This window comes from Pantherophis guttatus, chromosome 5 (genome assembly GCF_059756535.1).
Source record: "Pantherophis guttatus breed Tessera chromosome 5, ASM5975653v1, whole genome shotgun sequence".
Lineage (NCBI taxonomy): Eukaryota > Metazoa > Chordata > Lepidosauria > Squamata > Colubridae > Pantherophis > Pantherophis guttatus.
The window spans coordinates 437,944-451,495 of NC_142067.1; the positions used below are offsets into that span (position 1 = coordinate 437,944).

The 13,552-nt window shown below is 46.9% G+C and overlaps 1 protein-coding gene across 1 annotated transcript; it reads right to left on the minus strand.

Moving 5' to 3' along the window:
- Positions 1-12,095: 12,095 nt before the first annotated feature.
- LOC148113255 (olfactory receptor 52E4-like) lies at positions 12,096-13,071 on the minus strand. The gene has a single exon (XM_087895643.1). The coding sequence runs from the start codon at positions 13,059-13,061 to the stop codon at positions 12,096-12,098; it is 966 nt and encodes a 321-aa protein (XP_087751769.1). The 5' UTR covers positions 13,062-13,071.
- Positions 13,072-13,552: the final 481 nt, after the last annotated feature.

Here is a 13,552-nt window from a genome sequence, read left to right on the forward strand (position 1 = left end):
CCAGACAGAGCCAGGCTGGTCCAACACGGCTTCGGACTCAGCATCTACTAGAGCCTGAGAACTGTGGGGAGAGGTCTTTATTTTGTTCTGTCAATCTCTTTTTATTGTATTTCCTTCCCCTTGTTGATTTTGAGTCTGTGGCCTGGAAAACTAGGGATAAATGAATGGCCGAGAAATACCACACCAAAAAACAACGGAGCCCTTTCATTGAAGAAGGACTTGTAGGTGAGGACCCCAGACCCATGCCCTACTCATAGCCACTGCTGCTCCCCCCTTCTGTTTCTCTCCCACTTAGCAAGATCTGAGCCGTTCCGCCAGGAGACTGACCTTGGGTGGGGAGATCAATCCACCGTCCCCCTCAGACATGCTGCTGGCTGATGCTTTTCCTGCAAAGAGGATCCAGGAGTCAACAGCCAGGCAATTTATGAGTGGTCCTTCCTCGTCACTTGGGTGGCCTTGGGGAGCTTCTGCCTCTCTTGTGGATCCCAACGTCCTTTGCATAAGCAGCCCTTCTCCCTTGCCTGAGGGATTTCCCGTCATGGAAACAGTCTTCACAAGTCTAACCAACAAATCCAGTGCTGTGGCTGCAGAGGTGGATTCCTGCTGACAAGAAGGACGCCAAGGAACTGGGAAGAGTGCCCAAGATGGTGGAGAACTTGGAAGCTCCACCCTATGAAGTGAGGGGATGGCAGAAGTTTGATCTGCCTTCTCAAGCCAGGAGTCTAGAAATACGATCAGGAGCAAAAATGTATAAAATATATTTATACATTTATGTATTTTATGTATGCATATTTATGTATTTTATGTTTTATTGGGTTTGTTTTTATTTGTTGTGAGCCGCCCTGAGTCCTACGGAGATAGGGCGGCATACAAATTATATTAAATAAATAAATAAATAAATAAATAAATAAATAAAAAGATCCAAAAATCATACATGCCCATCATCAGAGAGTTGCTTCCATAGAAGGTCAAGGAGCTTGTTCTTTTATAGCCCCAGGGGTGGCATGGCTTCGTTAAGGACATTGCTGCTCTCTCATTGACATTTCTCATAACATTGAGAGCAGGGGTGGGCTTCAAAAATTTTAGCAAGGGGTTCTCTGTCCGGTTGCTGGGTGGGTGCGGCCATGGTGGGTGTGGCCTAGTCGGCTCCTGCACCATGGCAACAGGGTGGGGGTGGTGTTTTCGCTCCCCTGGCTCCAGAGGCTTTCCTTGAGCCTCTGGGAGGGCGAAAATGGCCTCCCCAGGCTCTGGAGGTCCTCTGGAGGCCAGAAACGGGCCCGTTTCTGGGTTTACCGAACTTCTGGTAGGCCCGGTGTTTGCCCTCCCCAAGCCTCCGCACGTGCCCTGCACTTACCTGCATCCAAAACGGGCCGCGTGGGGACTCCTGGGAGGGTCGGGGTGGGGTGAGCCAAGAGTGGGATTTGGGGGTTCTCTGAACTGCACAGAATCTTAGCTAGAGGTTCTCCCGAACCCCTGTAAACCCCCAGCAGCCCACCCCTGATTGAGGGGCTGCCCCAAAGAAGGGGGTCAAGCTATTCTCCAAAGCACCAGAAGGCAGGTCAAGAAACAATGGATGGAAAGTAATCAAGGAGAGAAGCAACCTGGAATTGAGGAGAAAATTCCTGACAATTAGAACAAGGCTTGCCTTCAGAAGTTGTAGGTGCTTTATTACTGGAGGTTTTTAAGAAGAGATTGGACAGCCATTTGTCTGAAATTCTATAAGGTCTCCTGCTAGAGAGTGCATGACTGCATTCCCACTCACGCTAGTAATACTATTACTAAATTTGCAGATGATACAACAGTGGTGAGACTCATCCTGGGGAGGGACAGAGTCTTCCTATTGAGATGAGGTGGACCGGTGGCTTTCGTGGTGTGGAAAGAATAACTTGTTCCTTAACACCAATAAGACCGAGGAGCTTATAGTGCACTATAGAAGGAACAGATCAGACATCCAGCCCTTGCTTATCAATGGAGACCAAGTGGAGCAAGTGGCCACTTTTAAGTTTCTGGGTGTTATCCTAAAAGAGGAGCTGACCTGGAGCACTCACATTGCAGCACTGGTCAAAAGGGCCCAGCAGAGATTATACTACCTGAGACTTCCCAGGAAACAACAACTGAATGGAAAACCGCTGGTGACCTTCTACCGCTGCACCATAGAGAGCATTTTAACTTCCTGCACCTGTGTCTGGTTTGCCAATTGCACAGGGGCAGATAGGACAGCGCTCCAGAGGTTCAACTTCATTGCCCAGAGGATCATTGGTTGCCCCCTCCCCTCTTTGGAAGAGCTTTATAGCTCCCGCTGTCTTAAGAAAGTTCAAAACATTCTCAAAGATCCATCTCATCCCGGGCACCCTTTTTTTGAACTATTACCATCTGGCAGACGGTACAGGATAATAAAAACAAGGACAAATAGGCTGAAAAACAGCTTCTATGCCAGGGCAGTAACTATATTGAATTCTACTGTATAATGCAATATTAGTGCAATATCAGGTTTTCAGTTCAATTGTATAGAATGTGAAGGATGCCTTTTTGTTTTATTTTTATAGTTATAATGTACACGGAAGATGGTATTTAATTTCATTGTATGAGGTGCAAAACTAAACTAAACTAAACTAAACTAAACTAAACTAAACTAAACTAAACTAAACTAAACTAAACTAAACTAAACTAAACTAGAGCAAGGGGTTGGACTAGAAGGCCCCCATGTCATGATAAATGCCTAACTACTATATCTCCCTGATCACCCGGACCTTCAAGGGTTAACTAACCACATATCCCATAATCCCTGTAACCACTCCTTACCTCTTTGCCCCTCCTCCTGGGTACAAAAGGTCCTACCACATGGTCCACAGATGATTCCAGATGTATACCTGAAAGAGAAAGGTACAAGGTCAGTGACCTCCAGTACCATCAGATCTATAATAAAGCTACAGAAAAGAATTGGAGTCTGTCTTTGAGTTATTGGGCTAGATCCAGCTTTTAACAAAATGGTAGCAGAGGTCGGTTGCCCATAACTCCAGACAATGACTGAACCCAACACCTACCCTGAAGAAGCAGACAGAGCACAGACCAGAGCTCTTACCAAGAAGATGGCTGAGAAACTTGCAACCAAAGCCGCAGCCATGGAGGAGGCAGAAGCTCGAAGCGGGCAGAACTCCAGCCTGGACTCACAATCAGATGAAGAGGAGCCATCCAAGGAAATCACCGCCCCGGAAGAAGAAACAGCACAGAAAATGAATAAATTCAAACTCTCCATCCTGAAACTGATGGAGGCAAGCAGCGACAAAGAAAACCTCATCGCGGACCTTCAAAGCCTCTTCGAGCAACAAGAAGCAGCGATTGAAGCCCCAAAGACCACCGAGAGAGAAAAGCCAGCAAAAAAGGGCAAGCCACCCCAACCCGATGATCCTGAGCTGGCAGAATCCATTTTCGCGCCCCCTTCCCGGCGGCCATCTTGGGATGAGCACCAGCCAATGGGAAGCCAGGATTTGAATCCCTTGGCGCGAAAATGCCCGAACCCCGAAACAGACGAGGGGGACTCAGATAGCGACTACGAAGAGCCTAGCTCTGAAAGCGACCACGAAGAGATCACAATAACTAAGAAAAAAACACCTACCGATCTCGAATTGCAAAAGGCAATCGAGACCATCACCGCTGCCCTAGGCTCTGCTTTCGAGCCTCCTGCGGCACTCAATAAATCAAAGAAAAATCCTGGAAAGCACAAGAAGGCCAGGACAACCAACAAAGACCAGGCAACCGAGTCACAGCCAACTAAAAACACCGCGCACACCAACAACCGGCACAAAAGACCGCCCACCTGCAGGAAGAATCAACCGCAGGACTCGAACTCGCCACCCACTACACCAACAACGCGAGGCACGAGGGAGAAGAGAAGAACCGGCTACTCACCAACGCCACGACATCCATCAGGCCAGTCCACGCGACCAGGGACCAGCGACCATGAGGGAGGATCCGCCGCCGCCGCCGCCATTACCGCCGAGCCGCTGGGTGCAGGGAATCCTCAACCTACGACCTCCGCTGCTGCCGCGCCGCCGACCCGCGAAAGTCCTCGACTTGCGACCGCGTCGCCTCCTCACCTTCTGCCCTTCTTCGCCGGGGATCCGGCCATCCAGCAGTGGTGTCCACCTTCAGGAGGAATCTTCGGACCCACCGGGGGCGGGCCCAGCCTCCCACCGACAGGCCTAGGCCTAGGCCTGGGAGCTCCAGCAACAGGAACCTCACCCGATGGACTCCAGCGCGGAATGAGTTTCGCGCATGCCCAGTACCTGCCTGTAACAAGAGAAGCAAGTTACATAGATCCAAGCAAGTACAGAATGGCCACAGACATCCCAAAGCCTTATTGTGAGTTTAATCACACTTTGGACCATGGACAGCTCCCCCCAGTAAGTAACCTTACTAACATTTCTGGGGCAAATTATACCAATTTGCCAAAATTGCAGTTAGATGGGGGTAATATTATAGAATGGAGCCAACAATTAAGGGTTGCTCTCATGAGAGAGAATGCACTGTTCCTAGCTAACAGACCTCCCCAAAAGCCCTGGTCACTGGAAATTGACTGCATTCATCACAGGGCATTTTGTATCATGTTAACCTCCATTCCATCTGCTATGTATCCATCTATTGAGGACAATCTAACTGTTTATGATATTATGCAAAAACTATGTAACCTGTTTTATAGCCAGAGCAGAGCCACTACCACTAGACTATCTAGGGAGTTCCACTCCACCAAGCACAAGGCAGGGGTCCCCATGAGTGAGCACATCTTAAAGATGAATGCTGCAAGAGCAGAGCTCATGCAGAGGGGGGAAATCATCACTGAAGAGAGCATGATAAGCATAATCATAAACTCTCTTGATAGCAGCTGGGACAGCTTCATAACCCAACTAAATAGCCTCAGCTTGCAATACCTCACACTAAGCGCACTGACCAGTCAGCTCGTTGCAGAGGACACTCTGAGGAGGGAACGCCAACTATCCAAAAGGGATCCCAGACCCACGAAGAGGGTGGATTTCCAGGATAGGGCCAGGGATGCCTCAGAATGTTATTCTTGTGGGTCAAGGAACCACTTAAAGAGGGATTGCCCCAGGGATCATAGGGACAGGGGACAGCACGACAGTAGAGGGGGGAGGTCACCTGAATGCAGGTACCCAAAAGAAAAAGGGCGAGAGTGGTCACCCAACCCCAGGAAACACCACGAGCGCAGAGACCACTCCAGGGACAGTAACTCTGGCTCCATGTACGGGATCAGGCACGATGACCCAAATGACAAGCATAAGATAGAGAGAAACTCATGGCTTCTGGATTCAGGGGCCACAAGTCACACTACTTGTAACCCAGAGCTGCTAGACTCACTCACAGAAATAGACTCAGAAATAAAGGTGGCAAACCAAAGCAAGGTCAAAGTAGTGGGGAAAGGAAACGTACACATCACACAGATAGGGGATTTAAAAGGGGTACTATACGTACCAGAGATTCCCCACAACGTGCTAGCCATCACAAAGCTGACACGAGACACAAACATAGAAATAAAATTTAAAGATGGAAAGGCACACTTGATCAAGCAAGGGAAAGAGATAGGAAAGGTAACCATACATGAGGGACTTCCCTACTTCACACCCAATGCAAGGGAGGAAGAAGGCATTGATACCAGCATGAACCACAAGGTAGATAAGTATCCAGAAATAGAGGGGGTGCAGCAAGACGCAGGATGTAGCCATGAGAAGGCAAACAAGTCTGTATCTATCGGCAAGCCATTGCATGATAATTGCGCCCACCTCCTCCACAGGAGACTGGGACACATAAGCTTCCCCATTGTAAAGAAAATGACGGAATGTACCGAGGGTCTCAAAGTAAAGAACTGCGAAAACTACTTGGAGTGTTCGGTCTGTAAGAGTTCTAAGATCAAGGTTAAGGCCATCCCCAGGGGATCCAAACGAACCATGGAATACCCCTTTCAATTGGTGCATATGGACTTGGTAGGGCCAATGAAACCCTCTGTAGGACATAGGAAGCGATTCTTCCTCACGATTGTGGATGACTACACCAGATACGGGTATGTCTACTCCCTCAGACACAAAAACGAAGTGTTCCAAAGGTTTAAAGAATTCCACAGAAGAGTAGATATGCAACATAACATGAGAATAAGGCAGATAATGACAGATAGGGGCTCAGAATTCATGGCCAAAGAATTCACAAGGTGGCTGAGGGAACAGGGCATAGCGCATTACACCTCTTCACCTTTCTCCCCCTTTCAAAATGGAGTCTCAGAGAGAAAGAACGGGGTGTTGCAAACCATGATGAGATGCGCCCTGGAGGATGCTGGGATGGGGCAACATTTCTGGTCAGAGGCATTACACTACGCTAATTACACCCTGAATAGACTGTGGTCAAGCTCTATCAATAAGACACCATACGAGATGCTATACAACAGAAAGCCCAACATTGCACACTTACACATATTCGGCGCCCCAGCTGATGTCCACATTCCCAGACAATTAAGAAAGAAAGGGGAGAAATTATCAAAAAGATTGAGGTTCGTGGGTTACGAACCAGGCACAAAGGGCTACAGATTTGTCGACAACAATAACCGTTTTGTGGTTTCCAGATCAGCCAGTTTCCACGAAAACGCAAACTGGTCGAGGGTACACTCCAATGACATCCCAACCAATGGGGTCACGTTCGAGCATGACCAAGGGGAAAGGGAGGTCAGAGAGGTCACAGGGCACAAAGCCAACCATCGCAAGGCGAGCGTCAAAGATTGGAAAGAAGGGCATCCTTCACTGAAGATAGATGACCTGACAGACAAAGAGGCAGACAACATGCAGGAAACCGAGCCAACCCCAGCAGGCCAATCAGAGAAACCAGAAACAAGCTACCAAAGAAGTTAGAGGACTACGTTATGGCCATCCACAACACCCATTTCACGCCCAGCTCATATGAGGACATCCTCGGGCTCCCCAGGAAGAGAAAGAGAAATGGATGTCTGCCATGGAGAAGGAGATGGAGAGCCTAAGGAACCTCCAGGTATACTCACCTGCCCAAATCCCAGGGAACAAAAAACCAATAGGAACCAAATGGGTGTTCAGGGTTAAGACATTAGAGGACAACAAGGTCCTATACAAGGCAAGACTAGTCGTGCAGGGTTTCGCCCAAAGATACCCCGAAGACTATACAGATACCTACTCGCCAACCGTCAGGGCGGAGAGCGTCAAAAGCGCCCTGGTGGTGGCCACCATCCTGGGCTTGGAGGTCTTCCAATTCGACGTACAAACAGCGTACTTGCACGCCGAGTTGGACAAAGAGATATACGTTAAAGCGCCGCCTGGGTACAACGAAGGTGAGAACCAAACCTGGCTGCTGAACAAAAGCCTGTACGGGCTCAAGCAGTCAGGCAAAAGGTGGTATGACTGCCTAGCCAAGGCCCTCAGATCCATGGGCTTCGAGGCCACCTCAGCCGACAAATGCTTCTTTATGAGGAGAGAAAACAACACATTCGAAGGTGTGCTCATTTACGTGGATGACATCTTGTACATCAGCAAACACAAGGACAGATGTGACAAGTTCGCCACTGAACTGGGTAGCCACTTCTCCTTAAAGTCACTCGGAAAGATCGATAGATACCTAGGGGTCCAGGTGATAAAAACCAACAAGGGTTTCCGCCTCTCCCAGAGAGAAAAGATCATCGAGCTGCTGTCCAAATGCAACATGTCCGAAGCAAAACCCAGCGAGACCCCCATGCAACCTGAGTTCCTGAAGACCATGTACGAGGAATCTGAACCTTTCACAGACAACAAATTGTATAGATCAACGATAGGGTCACTGCTGTACATATCCAACTGGACCAGGCCCGACATCGCCTTAGCCGTCAATCTGCTGTCCAGGCATGTAAGCAAACCCACGGTAACACACTGGAACGCCATTAAAAGACTACTTAGATACTTAAAATTCAGCGCGGATGCCCTACTCTGCCTAGAACCAGAAACATCCGAGAAACCAAAGCTAACCTGCTATGCTGACGCTGACTGGGCTGGGGACATAGAGTGCAGAAAAAGCACCTCCGGCTACGTGCTACTACTCAACAATTGCCCCATCCATTGGTACACTGGAAAACAAAAACTGGTGGCCACATCAACTACGGAAGCAGAATTTGTTTGCCTATCAAAGGCCGCAAACAATTTAGCATGGTTCGATGACCTGCTCTGCGACATCTGGGCTGAACCCTCATATCCAATAGTTATCCACGAAGACAACAAGGCAGCGATAGAGATCTCTAGGGCTGATGCCATAGGTCAGCGTTCTAGGCACATTGACATTAAATACAAACACGTCAGGCAGTTTTCAGAGATAGGTTTCATTAAGGCAGTACACTGTGACACAGAGGAGCAAACAGCAGATATTCTCACTAAATCCCTGCCACATAAACAGCATGCTTACCTCATGTCAAAAATGCGTGTTTGCTTGTAATTCGTGCCTGTACTTGTGTATTCTCTGTATGTATACAAACACTGCCCCAGGTACCCAGTTAGGCATTTAGAGGGGTTTTTGTCATGATAAATGCCTAACTACTATATCTCCCTGATCACCCGGACCTTCAAGGGTTAACTAACCACATATCCCATAATCCCTGTAACCACTCCTTACCTCTTTGCCCCTCCTCCTGGGTACAAAAGGTCCTACCACATGGTCCACAGATGATTCCAGATGTATACCTGAAAGAGAAAGGTACAAGGTCAGTGACCTCCAGTACCATCAGATCTATAATAAAGCTACAGAAAAGAATTGGAGTCTGTCTTCGAGTTATTGGGTTAGATCCAGCTTTTAACACCCCAAGGTCCCTTCCATCTCTATTCTTATTTCCTTTCAAGCCGAAGGGCCCATGGCCTTTGCTCAGGTCTTCATAGCTGCCCCCGTGACCTTGGGCTGGGTGCCCTGCCAAAATCTGGCCCTCATCTGGTCCCACCTGCTCAGGTTCTTATGAGCCTCCTGCTGTCTCCTGATTGGCTGCCAGTTCTGCAGGCCAATGCTCTGCCTGGTCAGCCCTGATGCAGAGGGGCTGAGGAGACCTTGCCAGGTCAAGGAAATGCTGATTTGCGAGAAAGGCCTGCTTTTGGCCACACTGGGTGGTGAGTGCAACTGGCTCTCCTGCCACATTCTTGCAGGATTACAAAGCATTCCTGGAACTGTTCAGATGAGGCATTTAGGAAGGCAGATTCCAGCAGCCGGTGGGGTGGGGGGTATGAGAAAGCCTCAGCAGCTGCTGTTGGGTGGCCAGGCTCCGTGACTCTTGGGGAAATACCCAATTCTCTTAGGGGAATAAAGAGTAAAAAGCTGATTAGAATTCTGATTTTGGAAAGATACAAGTGGACTGCAGGGAGTCCTCAACTGACAACCTCAACTGAGCCTGCAGTTTGATGGATAAGTGAGTCTTCAAGTGGATGTGCCTGATTTTACAGTTTTGCAGCAGCCGTTGAGTGTATATGACTGTTGTAAAGCAAATCCACTTTGGCTGGATTGTATCATTGACAATACTGCAACACTGGATTTCACCCCTGGTTTAGTCTGTCTATTGTGTGTAAAGAAATAAAGAGCTAAATTTTCACTGGATTGTTTCATTGTTCCTGGGCTGGCCCTGACAATACTGCAACACTGGATGTATTGAAGGATATTTGGGAACAAGGGACCCAGAAGTTAGTTTTAAGAGTATCTGCCATTATATAGATACATGGTGCTTGGAAAAAATTATGGGAGAGGAGCACGTTTCATTGGATAGGATTTGAAAATGGAAATTAGAATAGAATAGAATAGAATAGAATAGAATAGAATAGAATAGAATAGAATAGAATAGAATAGAATAGAAGAATAGAATAGAATAGAATAGAATAGAATAGAATAGAATAGAATAGAATAGAATAGAATAGAATTTTTTATTGGCCAAGTGTGATTGGACACACAAGGAATTTGTCTTGGTGCATATGCTCTCGGTGTACATAAAAGAAAAGACTCATCAAGAATCATAAGGTACAACACTTAATGATAGTCATAGGGTACAAATAAACAATCAAATCATACTAGGAAACAGTCAATATAAATCTTAAGGATACCAGTAACAAAGTTACAGTCATACAGTCATAAGTGGGAGGAGATGGATGATGGGAACGATGAGTGATTAATAGTAATAGTAATGCAGACTTAGTGAATAGCTTGACAGTGTTGAGGGAATTATCTGTTTAGCAGAGGGATGGAATTTGGGAAAAAACTATCCTTGTGTCTAGTTGTTCTGGTGTGCAGTGGTCCATAGTGTCATTTTCAGGGTAGGAGTTGAAATAGTTTATGTCCAGGATGTGAGGGGTCTGTAAATATTTTCACAGCCCTCTTTTTTGACTCGTGTAGTATACAGGTCCTCAATGGAAGGCAGGTTGGTAGCAATTGTTATTATTTTTATTTTTATTATTTTTATTATTTTTATTATTTTTATTATTTTTATTATTTTTATTATTTTTATTTTTATTATTATTATTATTATTATTATTATTATTATTATTATTATTATTATTATTATTTCTACTAATACTACTACTACTAGTAGTAGTACTATAAATTATTGGAAGGAGAGGCTGTACTGGATGCACAAACAATGTCTCAACAAAATAAAAGAATGACCTGGATAAATTTCTCATATTGGATTTACAAAAGACATTTGTTGAAGGTTTGAAGAATTTCTGAGTCCGGGCAAAGAAAAAATGAAAATAAACCAAAATCTAGGACATTATTTGAGGGAATTAAAAATCAAGATTATTAAATGTAAAGTGAAGGAATATAAAGTTGGTTTATTTATGTTGTTATTATGTTGTTATCACTTGTAATCTTTAATGGACTTCTGCAGATCAGGACTGAATGATCAGATTTTAAGGATTTGTTTATAGATAAGAGATGTGATATAGAAAGAAGAAATCATTTGTTGGATTTTAAGGGAAGGTGATAACTTCTCTTAAAATTACTAAAATTGAATTCAGAAAAATGACATCTTCAGCCTCAGAGATGATAAAATAATTAGAAGTTACCATTACATGAAAAAAAACCCAGAAAACATATTAATTAATTTAATAATTAATAAGTATTTACTATCAATTAATCAATTTGACACGCAAAGTTTAGAAACTGAAGGGAATCAGCTATTGGAGGTCCCAATTTTGCCCCTTTGGACCCTAGGAAACTTTCTCTTAACATCTTCATCCTTCTCACTCTGCTCCCACTCAGAGTAAGGAGGGCTGTGAAAGAAAGCGAGGCACGAGGAAAGAAAACCAGTGTGTGGGGGTGGGGTGGGGGGGAGCCAAAGCTTGTTCACTAAGCCCCTCCCTCCCTCCCTCCCTTCTCCTCCTGGCACACCGGCCTCCCTGCTTCAGGTTTTGCCTTCGGCCCTTCGTGATAACAGGAACAACCTCAGCAGGGACAGCAACAGCAACACTTTCCTCCCAGCATTCACACAGGTTGTGAGTATCAGCTGGAAACCCTCCTTGCTCCGCGATTGAAGGCAGATCGGTACTGTGGGAGATTGGATGCTGCGCCTGGGAGGGGGACTCTCCAAAGACACACACATCCCCGAGTTCACTCAGAGAACAAAACCTGAATTGGGGGTCTTGCGTAGCCCAGCAGCTTAGCTCCAGCTCAGTAGATGTGTGTTAGAAAGGAAAAAAGCCCAGAACCGAGTAGATGTGATTCTACTGAGCTGGAGCTACAAAAAAACCTTGGCTACGTAGGGAAAACCTGGCTAGAAGAAAAACACATATGTATGTATATATACACATACATATGTATCTATAGGTACTATATAAATAAATACACACACACACACACTATGTACGTACGTACATATTACATTATATACATAATTTATAAAATGTATTGGCTGCCCATCTTACCATAGGTAACTCTGGGCAGCTTATGGTTTTATATATACAGTTAAAAACATAAAGAGATATTAAAGCCATATATATATTATATATATATGTGTGTGTGTGGTTTTGCCCTCTCTTTATATTTTTATATATCTGTGTTTTTCATGTGCACCCCAACCATCAGGAAGTGTGAGTCCAGAGCCCCCTTCCGGAGCTGAACAAGCGCAGGATTCTTTTCCGGATCTCCCTGGTCCTCACGCCGTAGATGACCGGGTTGAGCATCGGGGGCAGAATGACGTAGAGGTTGGCGATGAGGATGTGGCTGAAGAGGGGGATGTTGTGTCCAAAGCGGTGGGTGAGGAAGGAGAAGAAGGCTGGTGTGTAGAAGACAAAAATCACGGCGACATGGGAGCTGCAGGTGCCCAAGGATTTGAGCCGGGCCTCCCTGGAAGGCAGGTGGAAAACGGCCCTCAGGATCAGCACGTAGGACCCAAAGATCAGGACTAAGTCCAGCATAAGGAAGGCGATGGTGAACAAGCCGTAGATGCTGTTCACCCGGATGTCTGTGCAGGCCAGCTTGGCGATGCCCATGTGCTCGCAGTACGTGTGGGCGATGGTGAGGTGGGGCTTGCAGAAGGGCAGGCGCAGAGTCATCAGCGTGATGGGAATCACAAGAAGGGTTGGTCGCAACACCACCCCGGCACACATCCAGGCCACCCGCTCCTTGGTCAGGATGACGGTGTACCTCAGAGGGTCACAGATGGCCACAAATCGGTCGAAGGCCATGGCCAGGAGCACCACGGATTCCATCCCCGTGAAGGTGTGGATGAAGAACATCTGGGCCAGGCAGGCGTCAAACGTGATCTCCCCCAGGCCAAACCAGAAGATGGCCAGCATCTTGGGCAGGGTGGAGGTGGAGAGGCCCAGGTCGACGAAGGAGAGCAGGCAGAGGAAGTAGAACATGGGCTGGTGGAGGATGGCCTCGGTCTTCACAACAGAGAGGATGGTGAAGTTCCCCAGAAGAGCGATTGCATACCCAACACACAGAGGGATGGAGAGCCAGGGGTGCAGAGCTTCCAGTCCTGGCACGCCAAGCAAGGTGCAGGAGGGAGAATAGAAGTGGGAGGCATTAGAGGCGGGCATCATCCCAGGGAAAAGCACCTTGTGTTTGCCGATAAGGAAGAGAGGCCAGCATGTTCCAGCCCTGGACTTTAGGCCCCGATGGGGACGAGCAGCAGCTGTGGAAAGCAGCAGCTACCAGCCCGGTGTGAAAAGGGCCCTGGAAGCCACAGGAAATAACAATTAGGGAAAGGCAGAAGACAGAGAATGTGCACCTCAGGAGGCCCAGGAGGGAAGCTCGTGCCTCTCCTCAAAAAGTGGAGACCCACATTTTGGGAGGGTGGTTAATTGTCCTGACTGTTAGAAAAGTTCTCCTTAGTTCTAAGCTGCTTCTCTCCTTGATTGGTTTCCATCCATTGTTTCTTGTCCTGCCTTCAGGTGCTTTGGAGAATAGGTTGACCCCCTCTTCTTTGTGGCTGCCCCTTAGATATTGGAAGACAAGAGCCTTGATAGTACAGTGGTTTAGTGCACCCTGTTATTAACACAGCTGCCTGCAATTTCTGCTGGTTCGAATCTCG

Coding starts and splice junctions, on each gene's coding strand:
- LOC148113255 (XM_087895643.1), bottom strand. CDS start 13,061: ATGATGCCCGCCTCTAATGCCTCCCACTTCTATTCTCCCTCCTGCACC.